General features: G+C 40.4%; 2 protein-coding genes across 2 annotated transcripts in view; one reads left to right on the top strand and one right to left on the bottom strand.

Annotated features, from left to right (window-relative positions):
• Nucleotides 1-7,941: 7,941 nt before the first annotated feature.
• Nucleotides 7,942-22,930, top strand: LOC129770427 (protein DDI1 homolog 2). Its single transcript, XM_055773265.1, has 4 exons — nucleotides 7,942-8,760; nucleotides 8,957-9,675; nucleotides 9,744-9,921; nucleotides 22,367-22,930. The coding sequence occupies exons 1-4, from the start codon at nucleotides 8,484-8,486 to the stop codon at nucleotides 22,639-22,641; spliced, it is 1,449 nt and encodes a 482-aa protein (XP_055629240.1). The 5' UTR covers nucleotides 7,942-8,483; the 3' UTR covers nucleotides 22,642-22,930.
• The window catches only part of LOC129770423 (zinc finger protein ZFP2-like), a 27,271-nt gene continuing 26,430 nt past the window's right edge, over nucleotides 22,368-23,208 (bottom strand). Inside the window, exon 7 of the mRNA XM_055773257.1 lies at nucleotides 22,368-23,166. Coding sequence (XP_055629232.1) covers nucleotides 23,041-23,166 — 126 coding nt within the window. The 3' untranslated portion in view covers nucleotides 22,368-23,040. The remainder of the gene's footprint in view (nucleotides 23,167-23,208) is intronic.

The raw sequence follows: 23,208 nt of genomic DNA, 5'->3' as shown, positions 1-23,208 counted from the left end.
TTTATTCATCGATTTGAATTGTTTCAGTTCAATTTTATGCACCTTTAATATTCATAATGTTCATACCAAGTAAGAATGTAGTTGTTTAAAAGTTATGCTCTGCATTGAAGGAGTGAGGGGCACTTCCACAGTTCTTAGTTGAGACTAAAGCCAGCGCTACACGATGCTACGAACACCATCGAATGCTGGACGCTCGATGATTCGACGCATCGTGTAGTCGACTGACGAGCTACGAACCTCCAATGTCAAGTGTCGAATATTCGCGTTGGAAGGTAATCCGTTCGTTGTGGATTACCTTCCAACGCGAGTGGCACGAGTCAAAGGATTTTTGTCATTCGTTGATTCGACACTCGATGACATTCGATACACCGCTACACGATTCGTCCGAATATATCTTTGACAGATTGGTTTGTTTACAAGTTTCAGATGAGGGAACTAGAGGGAATTGATTCATAAAATTCAAAATATTCGGCAAAATATTGCAGTTTAATAATGATGATTTCAAGCATTTTTAATTTGCAGCCCGATATCAGTATAATTGCTACGGCAGCAATTTCAATACTCGCATCGTCATCAAGTTTCCTAACGTTTTTGATAGTGAATAAAAACAATAAACATTCGATCCAAATACTCGCCGATTGTTTGGACCGATTGCATTGAATCGAACATTCACTTCACCGTATAGCAGCACATTCGTCACAACATTTGTCGATGCATCGAGTTAAATGTTTGAGTCCAACATTCGAGTAAAACGTTGGACGAATCGTGTAGCGCCCGCATAACCGAGCCAACACATATCTCACTGGCACATTGGGCTACCTTCCCCGAACACGAAGAGAGTTTTTTAAATTCGATCTGGCGACAAGATACAACTCGCACGATCAAACAACGTGTTCGATGTCGTGGTAACCATTGCCACAAACGCAGAGATTGCTGCCGGAAAGATTAAAACGAGAAAGTAGCGCGTCTAATGGCGGGTTTACATTAGGGAGATCTATAGTTATAGATGGATTTATTCACGTGAAAATAGGTGTGAACGGGTGAGAATAAATATGATACACTTATTCGAGGTATATATAACTTGAATAAATTCAGCAATGTAAACGCTTGTGAATTTCTCACTGGTGAGAAATCACTGAAGTTGGATGCAGTGCTACTTGAGGTGAATAAATTCACCGAAAATATGAATATATTCATTATATAAGTTCGCGCTAGTGTAAATGGTTGATGTCTAAACCCACCCTAAAGCGGACCTTACACGGTCAAATTTATTGAGAATATGATGACATTTGAGAGCATAATGACAGCTGAACATGGCCGACAACGCAGAAATCCGGATTTTCTGATTTTCGGGCATCAATATCGTGACATTTCATATGGATGCATGATGATGACGTTTTACCTCACGGACTTCCAGACTGAGTTGCCAGATTTGCAAGCGGACATTTAATGTATGTTAGTCTTTTTTGCGATTGCAATTAAAATTTATAAACTTCTGAAATTGTAGGAATCATAAATGAAAGCTTTTGATTTGGAAAACTGATATAGTAATTTACATTTAATGCGACATGCCGGAGAACCACTCAGTGTCGCATTGGAGGCGATTTGACCTGTAATTGGACATTGAAGATGAGAGTGGTACAGCGTCGACGTCTGGCGGCGAATTTCAATGTGGGGCCATAATTTGGGCCCGAACTCGATGTTTACGAAAATGTCTAACTAAACGTGTCGCATACAGGTCTGTCCAATTAGAAAAATGTCGCATTAAATGTAAATTACTGTACCTAAAATAGCAAAAAAACAGTACTTTTCGCGATACAAATCAAAACCTCAAAGTAAACTAACAATGTGATGGTGAGAGAGTGAATGAAAATTAACAACGTCTTAGGAATTTTTTAACATTGAACTCGGTCATTCTTTGCGCTAGCGAGCGGGGCAGCCGCTTTAGTCTAAGTTGTGTGTTTCTTCACACTCCCCTATAAAATGAAAAGATCTGGGAAAATCACAGGTGAAAAAACATCACGTGTTAATTCAAGTTACAGTAGAATCCCGATTATCCGCGAATAGTCGGGATGATGTTTAAACATAGAAACTATGTTTTATTAATACAGAAATAGATACAGATACAGATAATCGGGGTACAGATACAGATACAGATAATCGGGGATCTACTGTCATAGTCTTATTTATCGAATAAAAACTTTTGCTTGCAGATAATATAATTTGCATATATTTTCGCAATTTAAAATAATCTGGCATCCCTGAAACTGAAAGAATCAGTCGGCATTTGTGAAGCGAGTATTATGATGTGTTTTTGAAAAGGAAAAACGAGTTTTAAAGTGTAAATTATGAATGAAAATTAACTTTTCCAAATCAAATTAGTATTCTATGTGAATGCAAATCACTTTTTTTCTGCAAGTGGTGAGAAAACCCCATACAAAAATTGTATCTGAAACTGACGTTATATAATAATAATAAATTTTAGTAGGAATATCTGAAAATTCATAGAAAATAGGTTAAGTTAGAGTTAGGACTACGCGCTTCAACTAATTAAATAATACCAAGTAGATATTTTCATTCAAATTTTACCAATTGAAAATTGCCTTTTAGCCTTCCAATCTGATGGAGAATAGTTTGGGTCCCAAACTCGAATGTCGCCACTAGCCATCGCGGATATTTTCGTTGTCTCGGGTTGAGGGCGATATTGACCGTGTAAGGTGGCAAAATATTGATTGAGGTTAGATCGGATGTCGAAAGCCTAGCTGTCACGATATTGAAGACACTTATTGTCAATCAGTTTGATCGTGTAAGGTGCCCATAACAAACAGTGATTGGACATGAGTCGGGAGAAGGTGCGAATAAAGTCCAACCCTTCTGGTTAACTGAAACAAAAAAAATCGAACATATGTGATATCGAATAAAAGTACGACCGATTTAAACATGTGTTATCTCAAATATATAGACACCGCAGGCGCACCCTTAGTTGAGTCGACATAACGACGGTGTAAGATTCCGACACCGCATAAACCGTTGCTTAGCAACCGTTTGCCCTCGACTTCACATTAACCATCAACCAGCACGAGGTAAGACGTACCTGCATTAATAAAGCTACGCTGGGTGACTCCCGCATAATATCATACTCGAGAAACGCACAGAACAGATTCTGAATCACCCAGCAAACATTAAATCGCATAACAAGCGTCCCAGCAAACATTAAATCGCATAACAAGCGTATATATAACATCATATGCCCTAAAATTTGGATGGCATATAATGCGCCTAACTGGCATATGCATGCAAAAGTGGAGGCCATATACATGCATGGCAAATGCTTACCGAATTTGTTTGGATGAATATGCAACTTTGACCGGCTATAATAGCGACTTTTGCCATACTCATATACGATTTATTACAGACATAGAAAAAAAAACAAATGGCGCAACATATTTTCGTGAAATGTTTATTATAGCCTCACGAATCGCCATTTTTATATATGAGTATTTATGTTTGTAGAAATAATAATTGTTTGATTGACTTGTGTTGGGAGTGGAATATGAATGTTTGAAATGGCACAGATTGATGTTTGGTTGAAACTGCTCCGATGTGGGTTCGAACTCCGGTCGTCTGGATTATCATCCACCAGCTATCTCACGCGGCTATCTGAAATTTAATTCAACAGCGGTTAAAACTTTCGAGTGCATCAGAATTTCATTGACATTTCAATATGATGTAATATGTTCTTTATTAGGATCTAATATGATTCAATGTTTCATGATTTTCTTCAGCATGCAACACGATTCAATACAGTACTGAATCGATTTAAATTATACGCTTATACGACACACAAACTGCATCAGCGTAATATACGCATATGATGCGGATTAAATATATTTTACGACAATGTGCATCATAAAATTGATGTTTATTATACCGAATTGCGACTTAATTTGATAATGGTATTCAAAATCGAGTTTTAACATTTAATGCGATTTCAAATATACACGATACATACTTTGATTGATATTATATGCGATTATGATTTATTCGGATTTCTTGTAAGACTTGACACGTGCAAAATTATACGATTTAATGTTTGCTGGGCAGTAAAGATGCCGCTCTCGCATGATCCTCGGACAAGTCAAAAACAAGTTTTTCGACGAAATGGCGGCCGTTTGAAGAGGAAAAATCGGTTATAAACGTGTTATTTTTACGTTTCCCGATTTTCTAAAAATATTAAAATTTGAAAAAATATTTTTATATTGACAAATTTACGCTAGATTTACAACCAGATGGCGCAGCGAGTAAAATGAGGATGTTTTATTTTTTTAATATGAAATTCGTTCAAATTTTCTTGAACAATCAGTATTTGTCTTAAAATTTCCCGGTTTCACGTATTCTTTCTGCACTAAAAAGGTTAGAAAATCGCCATTTTACAATGTGATATGCATATTTTGAAAAATGGCTTGGTATAAGTATAATAACTTTATTATTTTTCAACTAGGTAAACGATGAGTAGCATGTGTTGCGCTAGAAATACTCCAGATCCTTCTCGTATCGGCCCTTACATTATCAATGATATCATTCAACTTAATATGATATCGATTTCATCACCATTATCCAGAGTATTCATAACCTGTATGCGTTGTCAAACTCAAAATTTTTGGAGATTATCAATGACTTTGGTCCAATCGCGTGTTGAAACCATCGTAAATATACAAAGTCCTAACTTTCTTACCATATACTGACGACATTTAATGGTTGAAATGAATCTGAACAGAAATAAAATGGATAAACACGACCGAATCTTTCTTTTCAGTGCGTAAAATAAACAAACACCCTCACTTTTGTAGTTCTGAGCTCTAATGTAGGTGTCGAATGAGCTGATTCTGCTCAAGGCGCCTAGAAGTATATACTAAGGTGGGCCAATATGCTAAAACCACTTTGCAGCCATCTTGGAAGTCTACTGTGTTTTGTTTGTAAACAAAACACAATACGCCTGTGCCCTAGCTCGCTCGTGATCAGTCTGTCTCTTTCACGCTTCAAGCAAATAATTCCCCTTCTGCTTGCTTCCGCACTGTTTTCATATACCGCTCCTCTAACCAACTTAGTAACGAAACGGCCTCACCTTAGGATATACCAAGACGGGTCTATGGTACTAGGTGAGGCCGTTTCGTCACTAAGTTGGTTAGGGGAGCGGTATATGAAAACAGTACGGAAGAAAGCAGAAGGGAAATTATTTGCTTGAAGCGTGAAAGAGACAGACTGATCATGAGCGAGCTTGGGCACAGGCGTATTGTGCTTTGTTTACCAACAAAACACTGTAGACTCTCAAGATGGCTGAAGAGTGATTTTAGCAAGTTGGCCCACCTTAGGATATACTTCTAGGCGCCTTGATTCGCCTTTACGTAAATTCGTCAATTGGTTCATGTACTCTTAGGAAACATTGGTAAATATGACGAATTTTTTGGTAAATATTACCAATGATTAGTCAATTTTTGCAATACGAATTATTCGTACATATTACGCGATAACAATGGTAAACAAATGTCAAATCAGTCAGTATAACCCAATATAAGATGTCGGTTCAACGTTGGTTCAACATAAGTTACAGTTCAGGGTCTTCGGGGTGGCTTTTTAAAATGCTTGTGGTTAGCTTGAAGAGCCAAATGACACTTAAATATATTTATTTCTGTTTCAATTTCAAAGGCCTCGATACGATACGATTATGTTCCCTAGCTTAGTTAAAAATAAATAACGCCGGTTGTTGATGCTGCATGTTGTCGATTCGCAGGCTTCGCTTTGCTGTTCGCTCATTCCGCTATGGTTGACTATGGATGTCATAACATGCAGTTCCGTTGATTCTCCTGTGAAAAAAAAAGTTTGATATTATCTGAATCATACCAGTAGTCGGACTCACTTTTTTAATTTGCTGGCAAATAAACATTAATTTTGGGACCGGAGGAACGTTGAGAAGCAGCTACTTGATACCATCGGTAGAAAAGTTCTGAGTCAGGATCTCCGAAGAATGCCCCGACATCAACACCACAAAAGTTGATTCCAGTTACCGACAGCGACATTTTGATCGATGCTTGCATATGATCTCCATCTGCCGTCCAAACGTCGTAATATGTACGTAGGTTTTTTGTAATGAATCTTCCATTAATACATAATTGAAAATAATTCAAAATCATTTACCTTCATGTTTTTTTTTTTTTTTTTTTTCTTTATTATAGTGATTTTCAACTCATTTGGCTGGTTCGTCACTTTTACTTCCATTTTTGGAAGAATGTCGGGAGTGAGAATTGAACTCGTGACCTTCAGCGTGAGAGGCATGGATGTTACCACTACGCCAGATCGCCTCCATACCTTCATGTTGTTGCTATCCGCACGGTGAAATTAGAAATCATGTCACTTCATTCTTTTCGCCGCGGTTGCCAGGATGACAATCCTCAAATTCACGAGCACCGTGTAGTGAAATGTACCAATCGTTGGTAGTGATTGCATCTGACATTAATCTTACACATGGTTAGTAATATATACAGAAAATATGTACATTCTACCAATGTTTGCATTACTAAAGATTTGGTAGCTTATTTTCGTAATGGATTTTCTGGGAGTGCGATAGAAAAATGCATACAGATTGTATTCAAATAAATATCATAACATAAATCGGATCAGTAGAACTTGAGATATCGTGTACGCCAGTTTGAAAACACTTGTTCCGAGAAAAACGATTTGCAGTTAATTGTTATGGCCGTACGAAATGAGACACTGCATCACGAAAATGGCTATAAGTCGAAAGTATAAAGGGATTTCCAAAAAGTCCTTTCTAGAGCATATTCTTGAATGTCTAAATATCAGAAAAAGAAGAAACAGATTTCTCGCGTAACTTTTGAAAAGGTCCTATGTAACAAATGTAAACAAATCGAGTTAATGGACGCACGCTATTAGTTTTTAATCATTGAATGTATTACAAAAACAATCGTTCACGTATCTATCTTCTTCATCTTTTTGTCGCCGATACAAAAAATATCCAATGTACAGATTCGGATTTTAAGCACTCGACTGTTACTTCGGACGCCACTTTCCTCCGACGGCCGAAACGTCCGAAGTAACAAAGCAGTCAAAACAACTCGCAGTCGTACTTCGGTCGTTTTGGAATTTGTTTCTTACAGGTGTTGTTATCGATTTCAGTGCAATTCAACGAGCGATAACAATAATAATCAGTCTTTAGAACGAAATGCTGATATTTGGATTGTTGTTTATTAGTTAGTTTCAAATTCTTATAGTGCAACGTAATATGTCCAATGTGCAATCGCGGGCAGTCAAAACGTCCAATGTAACATTTTTCGCTCCGAGGCTTCAACCTTAATCTCAAATCACGGATCGACAGTCACGATTGGTTTTACGGAGTTATTCTTGACAGCTAGTGGTGAAAATAGTGATAAAGATCGATAGCTTTTAAGACAATTCGCGAAATAATGTTCGGGTCTTCAACTTCGTTTTTCTCGAGTTGACGAAAATGTTACATTGGACCTTTTCAAAAGTTACGCGAGATTTCATTTTTTTCTTCAATTTCTAGACTAGACCTTCCTATACTCGCGTATAGGTCTAACAGACTGAGCATCAATGAGGTGTCTGAATTAAATGACTATTGAAACTGAATGAAGTTGAAGAATAAATATTTTCTGAATTTTTTTCACTCAATCATATCTTTTTCTTTGAATAAATACCAATAACGCCTAAAAATACACAATAGCAATATCACAGAGACGCGCACAGTCCAGAGCACACAAACTATGATTTTTCGTGCGAGTATAGGAGTGTTAAATTAGAATTTCAGTCATCTTTCAACCTTGAAATTTTATTATTTCTTAACCCGCAGTAATGTCACTTGAGAGTGTATGTTGTGGACTGGTGAATTTGCTACCTCAACTTTCATGTTGTATTTTCCGTCTCGACGACTCTGTCGCCATCGTCTTTTTGGCAGAAATAAAATAAACGAGCTAACGGTGGCAATGCGCTCGCATCGTCAGTTTCCTCTGTAGTTTTTGTGATTTCTAGTCTCGAGATTCAAATTTCAATACAACGTGAACTATCGATACTATCCAAATTTAACAACTAGTGAACCCAACCCCTAAATTCATAACAGGATCAATCTTGTTTGCTGTTTGGAAAGGAAGCAGGCGGCGGTGAAGTGAAGAAGGCGAATGTCCTCAGTTTTTCGCTGTGGTTTAAGACCTCGTCATCAACCAACAAAATCATCAAGAATCTTTGTTTTTAAATTTCTCTGAAGTGTTTTTTTTTTTTCGTCACCGGGGCTTAACGCAAAGCAAGCAGCTGTGTGAAAAACAAGTATTGAAAACATCGAACTGTGCGGTTCATTAGCATCCGCTCGTTTCTCATTCCCAGTCACTAGATATATTGGGTGATATACACAAATTCGTGGTTTGTTTCTCGAGGGTTAGAAGCAGTACGCGAACATGCGAGTCACTGTGACGACACCAGCGGATTTTTCCTTCCCGCTAGAAGTTTCCCATGACATGGAGCTAGAAAATTTCAAGGCTCTCTGTGAAATCGAGTGTGGTTTCCCGGCGACGGAAATCGTCATTTCCTTCAATGGCCATCCGCTGCTCGATGACAAGAAAACTCTGGCCGAACTGGGTATAAGGGATGGAGAAGTGGTCATGCTACAGCACATATCGCAGGCCGCGCAGTTTGCGGCACCGCAAGTGGGACGCGCACGACAACAACCGTCAGGTAAAAAAAACCAAAGGACAGTGAATGCATAAGGTCAATGCACTTTGCGAGAGTGCAGCGAATCAATGTGGGTTGGTAGAGAATTTAGACATCAAGCACGGTCTGTTTTGTTCGTCGTCTGGAGGACCGTGGGAGGATCTTAAAATATCTCGAGTAAATACACAGTTAATATATTTTTCTTCGTGTTGTTTTACAGAGCCGACACGTCTTGCCAATTTGGACTTCAGTGCCATCCAGGTTCCTGCGGGTGTTCCTTCCAGTAGTGGTAATTCAGGCTTACTTAACAACAATCGGCCCTCTCCAACGGTCGCACCTGAAGATGATCCCGCCGTGGTTCGTGAGATGTTCCTTTCCAACCCAGACCAGCTAGCCTTGCTGAAGCAGAACAATCCGCGTCTGGCGGAAGCCTTAATCTCAGGGGATTTGGAAACTTTCGCCACGGTGTTGCGAAAACAGATCGCAGATCGCATGGAAAAGCAACAGCAGCGTATGAGAATCCTCCAGGCCAGTCCGTTCGATGCGGAGGCCCAACGGCTGATAGCCGAGGAGATCAAGCAGAAGAATATAGAGGCAAACATGGAGGCTGCGATGGAGTACAATCCGGAAACGTTCGGAACCGTGGTGATGTTGTACATCAACTGTCGCGTAAATGGTCACCCCGTGAAAGCGTTCATTGACTCGGGTGCCCAGGCGACAATCATGAGTGCCGCTGCGGCGGAACGCTGCAACATCATGCGACTGGTCGACACGAGATGGGCCGGCATTGCGAAAGGTGTTGGGGTGCAGAAGATTATCGGCCGAATCCACATGGTCCAGATCCAGATCGAGAACGATTTCCTCACCTCAAGCTTCTCGGTGCTGGAGGATCAGCCAATGGATATGCTGCTTGGGCTGGACATGCTGAAAAGACATCAGGTAGAGTTGAGTGTTTTTTCTTATCTTCACGAATTTTGCTAATGTTGATTCTGTTCTGTTCCTCGTAGTGTAACATAGATCTCAAGCATAATGTGCTGCTGATTGGTACGACCGGTACGAAAACGCAATTCCTAGCCGAAGGCGATCTTCCCGATTGTGCCCGACTGACTGGCAGTGCCGAGGAGGAACAGAAGGCCCTCGCAGAGTCCGTGAAAAACATGATCGCTAAAAGTCACCAAGAGCAAGGTTAGTTATTTGCAGGCATCGGATGAGGAGGCTTACCAATTCAAGTCAAGTACGGGCATGTTCCGACAGGGACGGTTTGAATATAAATTGACAAGTTACGAACCCTAAAGTTGTTGACAGTTTTTGAGCATACAATTCGTCATAGTTGAAAGGAATTTTAGTTTTGGTTGTCTTTCAAAATACTGTCACTGACTATACGAAGGAAACCAACAAGACGAAGAAAATGCTGGACAGAATAAAGTTAAAATTCCTCCATTTGAAGTTGCTTCGCTAATACAACACTGTAAATTAAATAACAAACAATTCATCATAGGATGTGACGCCAATGCCCACCATACGGTCTGGGGCAGTAGCGACATCAATGTTAGAGTTGAATGTTTGCTTGAATGTGTAATGCCAAATAATATTAACATTTGTAATCAAGGAAACGACCCAACATTTGTTAACTCTTATAGACAAGAAGTACTTGATCTAACACTCTGCAGTTTTAAACTATCAGATAAGATAAAAAATTGGCATGTGTCAAACGAAGAATTTCTATCTGATCATAAACATATAATGTTTAATTATAATTCTGGTGATCTTTTGATCGAACAATTCAGAGATCCGAGCAAAAACAAATTGGGATAGTTATCATTCCAAACTTCTGGAGAAAATTTTGATATCAGTGGAAAGTATTTCTTCCACTGAAAAGCTTGAAATAGTTTCATCAGAATTTGAAACCAATATTAAGTCCACCTTTGAAGAAAACTGTCCACTGAAGCAAAAAACTTCAAGTAAAGATGCATCTTGGGGGAACAAAAAAACTTAAAATTGTCTTCAACAAAGCAAAAATTACCTCTGATTGAACAGATTACAAAAACTGTCTAACAGAATATCACAAAGAAATCCGTAAATCTAAGAGAAGAGATCGGAAGTTCACCTGTGAACAGGTACATAGTTTACCTGTTGCAGCAAAAGTTCATAGGGCCCTTTCTAAGGATCAGGCCAACGGACTTGGTAGTCTGAAAAAAAGGAAACGATCAATATACAACCCCCAGGAAACACTTAGTACCACGATGGAAACACACTTCCCAGGGTCAATTCAATTAACTTCCGAACACGCACAGGTTTTCAATACAGCTCAATCTTGTTCAATCAGAGACGAGAATAGAGCTAAATGAAATGGCGGTCTTTACGAAGTCAATGGTTGAGTGGGCAGTGGATTCCTTAAAGCCCTTTAAATCGCCAGGACCAGATGGGATTTATCCGGCGCTGTTACAAAAAAGCAAGAATATCTCTGTCCCTCTTCTGATGGAGATGTTTAGGGCTAGTATTGTACTAAGCTACATTCCTATTAAATGGCGAGAAGTCCGGGTTATATTTATTCCCAAAGTTGGTAAACGTGACAGGACGACTCCCAGAGCGTATAGACCAATTAGTCTAACATCTGTCATCTTGAAAATTATGGGAAGGATAATTGATCTCCATATCAAATCATCACATTTGAACATACCAAGCAAATATATCATCTGAAACAGCACTTCACACATTAACAACTTCATCTAATGATGAAACTGGTGATCTTTTCCTCGAACTCCTCTCCTAAGCCTCTTCACAGTTTCCGGGTGAACTTTTCGGCTTGCAGATGATCACATTTTCTTGAACACGTCGATTTACTAAGCTTTTGAAGGTACCGCTTGATAACTGCCCAGTAATATTCAACCGGACGTAGTTCTGGACAATTTGGTGGATTATAAAACAAGCCTATCAAGCAAACAAATCAACTAAAACAGCGTTTCACACGATAATTTCAGAAACAGAGAAATCTTTAATGCTAAAGAAATCTCACCGACTAATAACAGCTTAATTAGCAGGATCTACTCTAACAACGAAACCAACTAGAGTTTGCCCTCAAGGAGGAGTTCTGTCTCCTTTGTTGGGGTCGATGATATTCCTAATATTGTCTAAGGTCTTAGGATACGAAGTCATTGGTTTTGCTGATGACATAATCGTTTTAGTGAGGGGTAAATGTGAGTATACTAGTATACTGAACACTATAGTAAGCATGAATGAAAACTGTATGGAAACAAAGACTAATATCAGTGTTCCCTTCAAAGTGATTGAATTCAATCGCAGCGAATGGGAAGAAAGTGGTCCTGAAACTCGTCCATGATCACTCGTGTTGCCTCGATGGGTCTAAAATTGGTATATCCACAGGAGCTGGGATTACTGGACCAGGAATCGACATGTCAATTCCAATGGGACAGTTACTTACAGTTTTCAAGCAAAAATACAAGTTATTCTAACATGTAAAACTCCTTTTTTTTCTCGAAGAAAAATTTTAAATTCCTAAAATAAGCATATTGTTAATGCCTTCCACAATGCAATTGATTCACTCACGTTTAGTGATTCCCTTTGAATTTAAACAATTATTCTTTTCCTAAATACTCCAACTTATAAGCGAACATTTACAATCTTGAGTTGAACAATTTAATAATTTCTTTGAATAATATCGCTAATTTATTTGTGTTTATCAACAAAGTTACTGAAAACAAATTACAATTTATTAAATTCAACGATTATACTTCAATTTTAAAATCTTTGTTCCTTTTCTTTTCAAGCGCGCATCTATTTGATTTTTTGATACCTTGCCATTGAGCGTTGATACTGGGTAATGAACCTGGGTCGAAGGAGCGCATATGCAAATAGCGTAACAAATGATGTGACGGGCGCCTTTAAGAAGAAAGTGTAAACACACTTTAAGAACAGTGTAAAAAATCCGTTTAAACACAGTACAGGCGAACCTTTTTTCTGTGCGGGGGATAGGAACCACACAAAAAAAATCACATACAAAATCATTCAAAACTTCACCAGTAGCTATAAAAAATCGTGTCCGGTACACAATTTAAAAAAAAAAATTTAGTTTCCCCAAGAAAATAACTCAAATCCACGCCGTACACCGTTCGATTTCCTTTTGTTTCCCTGCTTTGCGATGGGACAGTTTGCCTTTTCGGTTGCGCGTGGCTGTTTTGTGCTTTTAGTTGCATGTCAAAACTTGTTGCTGTTAGAAATCATGTCAAGTCCAACTTAGAGCATTTGATGGAAGAATGGGATTGATTTGAGAAGTGGATAATTTAGACGCAAATATGCTTTTTTTCGCATTTAAATGCATACATACTGTTGTAATAAAAATGCACGCGGTTATACAACAAACAAATTAAAACTTTATTAAAATATGAGACTATGTGCGATCTATAAACGTGGCCTATCCCGATGACGTGCCACGCACAAGAGAAAGAGTTGAGCGATGTCTCCTCTTATAGGCCCATTTATACGTTGCTAGTAGCTGACTTGACAATGAGCAGCTACTGACCCGGTGGACTCGCTTGACAATTGGTTGACTCGCCTTGTCCGTTCACATAGTGTGAGCTGCTGGCGAGAAACTAGATACTACAGCCGGGTTCAGACGGTGCGAGTAAGCATACGAGTCGGTCTAGTCAGTTACTGCAGTGCAGCTACTCACACCGTGTGAACACATCATGCCAGTTATTGTCATGTGTGATCCGGCGTGCGAGCTACTTCAAAGTTTTTTGAATTTACTCGCACTTGCATGCTTCACAACGTCAAAAACAGAATTTAGCGTTCGAATCAGTGATGCCAAATGTAATGAAATGTCTCTATTTTTAAGATATTTGAAAATATGTGAAGATATTTATAGACTTGAAAATTATTGGAAAAACAAATAAAACCCTCATAGTTTCTAAACGAAATAATTGTTATTTCGTTTTGCACGCTGGCGGGGCACGCTTTCTTTTTGAGATAGTTTTCTTGAGAATCTCTAATATAGAATCATTATCAGATCACAACTTACAAAAAAAAGTATTGTTCTAAGAAACAGAATACATATTCGATTTAAAAAAGTACATTTTCATTCATTATTAAAATTTTTGAAGCGTATTTATTGCACCTGCAAATCGACTATCATTTTCATTTCACAAAATAAATAAAATTAAAAAAAAAAATCTTTTAGACTACCATTTATAACATCACATCCTTTCGGAATTATCTGAGCTATGGATGTTTTCGAGATTCTAAAAAATATCGACAACAATCCCAACGATATTCCAAAACAAAGGCACATCAATGTCATTTCTAATTTAACTCTTGCAGGTACAGCATCCCTCATGACTGTATCTTGGCGTTGTATTCGTGGAGCAATTAAATCCAACAGTTTTTTCACTTGTTCAGGTGTTATTATCAACACTGCTCTGTAATCTCGGGGATCCTCATCGTAGAGTTCCTTCAATATTGTATTTGTTGCTCCTTTTCTTTGCATCTAATTCCTGGCCCGAATCCTTTTCTCTTTCTGCTTTTTCGGATAGTACCTTCAGTTCAAAGAAATTCAGCACAAAGTATGTATTTTTAAACACGATCAGCGTTTGTTTTGCTATAAAATTGTGTGATGATACATTCAACTGAAAACCTAAGATGAAAACTGCCAATAAAGAAGTCGATTTTGGACCAATCATTTGACAAATTCGGACCTGATTGCTGTTTCTGACTATTTGATGGACATTTGAAAAGTCGCCTGGCATCCCTGGTAAACCCGTGCCGTAGTATCTAGTTTCTCGCCAGCAGCTCACACTGTGTGAACGGACAAGGCGAGTCAACCAATTGTCAAGCGAGTCCACCGGGTCAGTAGCTGCTCATTGTCAAGTCAGCTACTAGCAACGTATAAATGGGCCTTACGGCACGGGTTTACCTGGGATGCCAGGCGATTTTTCAAATGTCCATCAAATAGTCAGAAACAGCAATCAGGTCCGAATTTGTCAAATGATTGGTCCGAAATCGACTTCTTTATTGGTAGTTTTCATCTTAGGTTTTCAGTTGAATGTATCATTACACAATTTTATAGAGATTACAGAGCAGTGTTGAGAATAACACCTGAACAAGTGGAAAAACTGTTGAATTTAATTGCTCCACAAATACAACGCCAAGATACACTCATGAAGGATGCTGTACCTGCAAGAGTGATAATATAAATGACATTAATATGCCTTTCTTCTGGAATATTGTTCAGATTGTTGTCGATATTTTTTAGAATCTCGAAAGCATCCATAGCTAAGATAATTCCGGAAGTATGTGATGCTTTAAATGATAGTCTAGAAGACTTTTTAAAATTTTATTCACACGCGTCAAAAATTAAAATAATGAATGAAAATGTACTTTTTTAAATCGAATATGTATTCTGTTTCTTAGAACCTTACTTTTTTTCGCAAGTTGTGAGTGAATTTTGAATGAAAATTGTGCCTGATAATGATTCTATATTAGACATTCTCCAGAAAACTATCTCAAAAAGAAAGCGTGCCCCGCCAGCGTGCAAAACAGAATAACAATGATTTCGTTAAGAAACTATGAGGGTTTTATTTGTTTTTCCAATAATTTTCAAGTCTATAAATATCTTCGCATATTTTCAAATATCTTAAAAATAGAGACATTTCTTTACATTTGGCATCCCTGATTCGAACGCTAAATTCTGTTTTTGACGTTTTGAAGCATGCGAGTGCGAGTAAATTCAAAAAACTTTGAAGTAGCTCGCACGCCGGATCACACATGACAATAACTGGCATGATGTGTTCACACGGTGTGAGTAGCTGCACTGCAGTAACTGACTAGACCGACTCGTATGCTTGCTCGCACCGTCTGAACCCGGCTTATCGAGCACGGTCGACATCGACCGATCTGACAGCTGTCAGATGGCGAGCCTTCGACCTCCCCCTTTTAGTAAAGGTAATACGGGTCATACCTCACCGGCTTTCTTCTGGGTCGTGAAGATTGGCGAGGCTGAACTGGTTCTAGCTGAGGAGTAGCTCTTGATGAGATGAGGGAAGGATTTCGATTAATTGTCCTAGGTTCAGGAGATTCGAGAGGCTGACTCGAGACAAGTTCTTTGACGTCGTAATTCATCGGTTTTGCACCATGTTTTTTGTTAAACTGAGCGTTCTGCTTGGGATCTGCAACTTTGTGGAATGGTGTGGGTGGCTTCAACAGATCCAATGAAGTTCGGAGTCGCCGACCCAGTAGCAGCTCGCCTGGTGATTTTCCCTGGGGTGCGCTTCGACACGGTGTAGAGCGATAACAAAGCAAAAAGGTTGCTATTGCTTCGCCTCTCCCCCTGATGTGATTTTTTTCAGTGTCCTCTTGAACGTGTCTACGAAGCGTTCAGCAAGTCCGTTGGATTGTGGGTGATATGGCGGTGTCTTCAGATGGAGTATGCCGTTCTGCTCACAATAGCGCTCGCAATCCTCGCTGACAAACTGACGACCATTGTCAGTTACCAGCGTCTCTGGCATACTGTGAGTTGCAAAAATTTCTCTGAACATGGTGAGTGTTGCTTCAGTGGTGATTCGCTTGGTTGGTATCACCTCAGGCCATTTGCTGAATGCATCCACCACGATAAGGTAGTAGAAGTCGTCCACAGGTCCAGCATAATCTGCATGTACACGTTGCCATGGTTTTTGCGGTGAAGGCCAACTCTCCAGGTTTACTTTACTGCTGGTTTTCGCTGCCTTAGCGCATTCGGTGCATGAACGAACGAGCTGCGTGATCTGCTCGTCGATGCCAGGCCAATAGACATAGTTACGTGCCACCGTCCTCATACGCTCCACGCCGGGGTGTCCTTTGTGGAGTTGACGGAGAACACGGGTCCGAAATTTGGATGGAATAACTGAACGTTCTCCGTACAACACGCAGTTGGAAACAACTGAAAGACTGTCTTTACGCTGGTAGTATTGTTGCAGCTGAGGGTCGCTGAGATCGGACTTGTTTGAAGGCCAACCAGATTGTATGTACAGCGCCACCTGTTTGAGAATTAAATCCGACTGCGTTTCATTTTGGACCATCTTAAAGGTGACGGGGAAATCTTCCAGGGACTGCTTGATTATGTTCTGCATGCAGTCCTCCAACTCGATCGATGCAATGACGTATTCTTCATTCGGCCGAACATGGGTGTTGATCAGCCTAGATAGAATATCTGCGTACCCGAAACTCTCCGTTTTGACGTACTGGATATTGAAATCATACAGCAACAGTGTAAGTGCCCAACGCTGTAGTCTGTTCGCGGTGTACACCGGGATTCCTTTTCTGCTGCCAAAGATGGCCAATAACGGTTTATGATCGGTTTCAAGTGTGAATTTTCTACCAAAAATCATCCGATGAAAACGAGTTACGGCGAAGATGAGTGCGAGACCCTCCTTCTCGATTTGGCTATAGTTGGACTCTGCTGGTGTGAGACTGCGAGAAGCATAGGAAATCGCTTTAACTGTTCCGTCCGGGAACTGATGAGCAATGCGAGCGCCAATACCGTGCTGTGAAGCGTCTGCCGAAACTATAAGACCCAGTTTTGGATTGTAGTGGGCAAGTGCTAGCGGAGACTGCAGAATGTCACGGAATCGATCGAACGAGCGCTGACATGCATCTGACCATTCCCATTTCACGCCAGCTTTCAGTAGTTGGTCCATCGGGTACCGTAGTTTGCGCATCTCCGGAACATACTTTCCGTAATAATTAACGGCACCAAGATACGAACGTAACGAAGGGATGTCGTGAGGAGCTGGCATGGTTGCGATAGCCGATGTCTTGTTGGGATCCGGCTTGATTCCATTCCCATCCAATATCTGTCCGAGGTACTTCACTTCAGGCATCCGAAAACTGCATTTTTCTATTCTGACGGTAAACCCGTACTCTTCGAGACGGCGGAGCACTTGTTTTAGGTTGTTATCGTGTTCCTCTTCAGTGCGACCACCGACCAAAATGTCATCTAAATAACCACACGTGCCAGCGAGACCACCAATCATTGTGTCCACCAACTGTTGAAATGCCCCCGGCGCTGACTTGATGCCCGGGGTGATACGGGTGTAGCGAAACAATCCCTTATGCGTGTTGATGGTGAGTAAATGCTGGTCTCTGGGATCGACTTCCACCTGGAGGTATGCGTCCGACAAATCAATGTGGCTATACCACCTGCAGCCTGCCATTTTCGTGAAAATGTCCTCAGGTAGTGGTAATGGATACTGGTTCGGCTCTAAAGCGTTGTTGAGCCCGGTGGAGAAGTCAGCACAAATGCGGATGGTGCTATTTGGTTTGCGCACAACCACGATTGGTGCTGCCCAGTCAGAATGGTCGACAGGAACGAGGATGCCCAGGTTCTGTAGACGCTGAATTTCGTCTTCCACAGCATTCTGCACACTGTATGCCACGGGACGTTTAGGACGGAAAATTGGTTTTGGGTCCCCTTTCAGTGTGAGCCGAACTCTTGTTTTGATGCATAGACCCAAGTTGCTGGTGAACACCTTGGGAAACTGTGATTGCAACGCCTGAACGCCATTTGATGATGAACCGCTGACTTTGCGGCAGAATGAGCTGAACGGGATGTCCCACAGCCCAAACAATTCAATCCAGTCTGCACCTAAAATATTCAGACTCAGATTAGCGGGTACTACACGGCACAAACCTCGTTTCGAAATACCGCCAATTTCCGCGTCACACCTGAACTCCAATATAAGGTCCAGGGGTTCTCCAGAAGCGGTTTTAGCTCTGCAGGAGGGTTGCACTCCCGGAGGCTGACCAATCTGCTTCCAAAGTTGCTCGGATATGATAGTAATATCCGACGCTGAGTCTATCTGTAGTCGTGTCGGAACATGATTCATCCGGACCTCGGCAAACTTCCTCCCCTGGCTGATATTTTTGACGGAAACGATATTCACTTCCTTCTTGGTCGCTCCTACATTCTTCTTGACGTTGGCTGATTTTTAGAGAAGCAGGCGCAGTATCCTTCCTTATGTCCCTTTTTCTTGCAGTCACGGCACTGATGTTCCCGAAACTGACAATCCTTCGAGAAATGCATGCCCCCGCATGACCAACATGGTGTTTTAGGCTGCTCGTTGCTAAATCCACTACCGAACGTCTGCTGTTTGAACTCGTGCTTGGGTTTTTGCTGCTTCCGTTTGAACCTCGAGCTGCCCTGCTGATGAACCGCATGTACTGCTACCGACGCAGAAAGTTTTTCCACGAGGCTGGTGTCCTTTTTGAGGTTAACCATGCTCTGACACTCTTCGACGACTTTTTCCAAGGTTATGTCCGCCATGTCATTCAGCCTGGTGATCAGACGCATGCGAATGTCGGAATCTTTCGGTGATTTCAGTCCACACACAAAGATGAGCGTTTTGAACTGCTCTTCCGTCAAATCACCCAGCTTGAAGTTCCAACACGCTTTGTTCACTTTGCAGGAGTATGAAACAAAATCGTCAGAATCGTCCTTGGAAGTTTGCAGACACTGGTAGCGTCTGTGGAAGATGGAGGTCGTCGCCCCGAAGATGGTTTTTAACTTCTCGATGGTTTGCTGGAACGTGAAGTCCTTTGGCGCTTTCGGAAGAATAAAGCTAGTGTATCGCTCATGTGCTGATGGATTCAGTTTCCTTAGAAGGAGCCGGACTTTTGCTGCCTCGTCCAACTTTCCTGCGTCTTTGTCGAATAAATCGGTATATCGCGAGTACCACGTATCGAAGGTGCACCCATGTTCCGGATCATAGACGAACTCGATGATGTTACTGGAGAGCGAATCTAGCGCGATTTCATCTCTCGATAACTCTTTGAGGGCCAGCTGGGTCGCTGACATCTGATCGTTGAGTTTCGTCATCAACGTTTGCTGTTGAATCAGGATCTGCATAAGCATCGTGTTAGTGTTCGATGCTTGGTTGGATGCTCCTGATGATTGCTGTGTTGATTCCATAGTTCGGGTAACCTTACTTTTTATTTCGCGAACGTATTTCCGACAAAACTTGGCAAAATCGGATCACTGACGCGCAAAACCGACACCGATAATACTCGTCGCCACTTTGTTGTAATAAAAATGCACGCGGTTATACAACAAACAAATTAAAACTTTATTAAAATATGAGACTATGTGCGATCTATAAACGTGGCCTTTCCCGATGACGTGCCACGCACAAGAGAAAGAGTTGAGCGATGTCTCCTCTTATCGAGCACGGTCGACATCCGATCTGACAGCTGTCAGATGGCGAGCCTCCGACTCGATGTACGTTGCTCGTCAGGGTTGTCCTCCCAACACAAACCATCGAAAGAAAATAAATGGACGATAACTTCGACAAATATGCTTCTTTTAATATAACGCACAAAAAACCGCAAAAAATGGGGTTTCCTGTACCTTTTTCAGTGCTTCAGTGTGTCAATAATGGTTTGCTTTCCTTTCTTGCGAATAGTTTCGAAAATTCTGTTGGGCATTGTATTAACGAGAATTTCAAGCGTTGCAGCAGCTTCTAGTTCCCGAACTATTCCGTACTGTCTTCCACCACTTTACACACGTCGTGCAAGAATTCCCTAAAGATTCTCAGTTGGATTTAGGTCTGGACTACGTGCTGGCCAGTCCAAGACGTTGATGTCTCGCTCCGAAAACCTCTGTATACTTCTTTTACTGACATGGATGGCTGCATTGTATTGCTGAAAAGTGAAGTTTTCAGGCCTAAAATCCTAGGTAAATGGTACCAGAAAGTCTTCCAGTAATTTCACGTACTTTTCTGAGTATCCTGGTTGAAACTGTAGCAAGATGGATTTTCAATGACCCACGAACACCCCAAATCGCGCGTGTTCGGTCTCCAATGTTTCGGCTCAGCTTGACCTCGAGTTCCTTCCTCAAATCATGCCAGAAATATCAGTTCATCTTCCTTCCATTTGCACTGCCAGTTAGCTAAAGTATTCTTACGGACTAAAGAATAAAACTCATTGAAGGAATTGCCAGGTATTGAGCAATGTAAAAGGACACAGACCAATGTTGGAAAAAAGCATCTTCGCTAAGCGGAGGCGATCTGGCGTAGTGGTAACATCCATACATCTCACACAGAGATCACAAGTTCAATTCTCATTCCCGACATTCTTCCAAAATGGACGTAAAAGTGACGAACCTGCCGAAATGTGTTAAAAGTCACTATAATAGAGAAAAAAAAATCTTCGCCAAGCTCAAATGCATAGATTTTCGGGCTGGGTTGCATCGAAAGCCTATATATTCCAAACGAAAATCAAAATGACAGATCCAGACAACCAGTGAATATGAGCAAATGAACTTTTGTTGTTCTATATGTTTTGAAGTTTATTTTTCCACCCAGTGTCATTTTCATCTTGATTATTCAAGATGCGATAATTAAATTTCATTTTAGCCAAATGAACATCAGCTGTTGTTTACTTTCAATCTGAGGCAACCGTGTGCGGTTGGTTTTTATTTATGCCGTTGTTACCGTCTCGCCAAACAAAATCATGCGCGATTTCTTGCAAAATTCGTTTCATCGAACTCTGGCGTATTCGTTCTCTAAAAGATCCAGCCTGAATATTTTTTTTTTATTTTAGAATTTTGACAAAAAATCAATGTCAGAAAATATCGTTTCGAATGTGATGAACATCAATTTATTGCTCTTGAAATTTAAAGTATAAATAACAGCGAAGTTATGAACCCCACTCAACGCCACATTCATTCATTTGAGCAAATTTGTTCATTCATCAGCGATATGAACAAAATGAACTCGTTTGTTATTGTCATTCGCGTTGATGGCGGAATGTTGTCGACATTTGGATACGACATAAGTTTGTATGAGGCCAACTATTCTCTATCAGATTAGTCGGCCCTGAGGCAATTTTAAATTGCTAAAGTTTGTATGAAATTTTTTTCTTGGCGTTATTTTCCTCCTAGAAGTACGTTGTTCTGACCCTAATTCAAACTATTTTCTATGAATTTTCAGATATTCTCTCCAAAACTTACCATTATAATATAAAATTATGTTTAGACACAATTTTTGTATGATATTTTTTCACTACTTGCAAGCAAAAGTGATTTTAATTTACATGGAGTACTAATTTGATTTGAGAAAAATAATTTTCATTCATAATTTTAAGTTTAAAAGTGTGTTCTTTCCTTCTGCAAACCCATATTGTCATGCCTACTCCCCCATTTCGTAATACAAAGCTCAATGCCGTCAACGCGGATTAATATAATGAGGGCAATGTGTTTCAAGTTGGAAAAACAGTCATTTACACTGAAATAAAATCATATTCGTTACTCGTGAATATTTGTTGATATTCTAAGACACTGACACAGACAAAGATGATGACGCAACAACGCCTGGATAAAGTACTCAATATTTCCAGTATCTTCTCTAGGAAATACGGTGATTGAGGTTCCGTATGAACAGCCTTCGGCGCGAAGAGTTCCAGGGAACCGATGTATTATAGAAAAACACTGGCAGCTGTTGTCCAAGGGTCATATTTTGAAGAGTTTTAGTAACAAGACGTTTACTCATTCCTTGAATGCTTACAGTAATGAACCCTTTGAAACGCACTTTGTACAAAAGTGTGTCTTCTTTTCCAACTCACTACACTAGACAAATTTTGTTTGCAGCATCAACGAGCAGTGGCAACAATAACACCGGCGGCAGCGCTAGCAGCAGTAGCGGCACACCAACTTCAACAGGTGGGCAGCCACAACCACCGCTGCCACCGGCACCAGCGGATGACGTCCCGCTAGTGCTGCTGCCAACCGACCAGTTCACCGAGATGGATGTTGTCGAGCTGGAATCGATGGGATTCAGCCGGCAGATGGTTATCACCGAACTCAGGGCAGCCAACGGAGACAAAATCAAGGCCACTTCGGGTCTATTTTCGAAGTTAGGATAAAAGAAAGCGTCGGACGGCAATATGACTGTTGTCTAAATTTGGCTTAAGTTTCTTGTGTGCGTGGATCACATTGACTAACTATAACTATAGGTTGGGATGCATTTTTTCTCTCAAGTTTACAGGAGATTTCTTTTCGACAGAAAAGTGTTGATTTGACATTTAAACGCACTTTAAGCGTTGAAACGCCGCAAAAGGTGATTTTTTGAATGAAAAAAAAACAAATTATTTACAAAAAAATAGATTATGCATCGAGCACTGACATAAATGGTTGACTTAAGAAAATAAAACCTTTTAATTTCAGTACAAAAAAAAATATTTTCTTAGAAAGAAATTCCGACTATTGCAGTTCATTTCACACGTTAGTGTTTATCACAAGTTTCAAGTTTTCACTGATGACGACTACGTTCGCTCTAACGTATCCGCGGTTTGTTTCACTACAATTTCTTGCTCGACGACGAATTGGATCATTGGCTGATGTTCATCTTCCTCTGTTTCTCCCTCCTTGAGATGGGTTTTCTGGTGATGCTGTGAAATTAATCGTGAAGGTAAAAATATAAACTCTTGTTT

This window comes from Toxorhynchites rutilus, chromosome 2, assembly GCF_029784135.1.
Source record: "Toxorhynchites rutilus septentrionalis strain SRP chromosome 2, ASM2978413v1, whole genome shotgun sequence".
In the NCBI taxonomy this organism is placed as follows: domain Eukaryota; kingdom Metazoa; phylum Arthropoda; class Insecta; order Diptera; family Culicidae; genus Toxorhynchites; species Toxorhynchites rutilus.
This window is presented reverse-complemented; position numbering and strand designations above follow the sequence as displayed.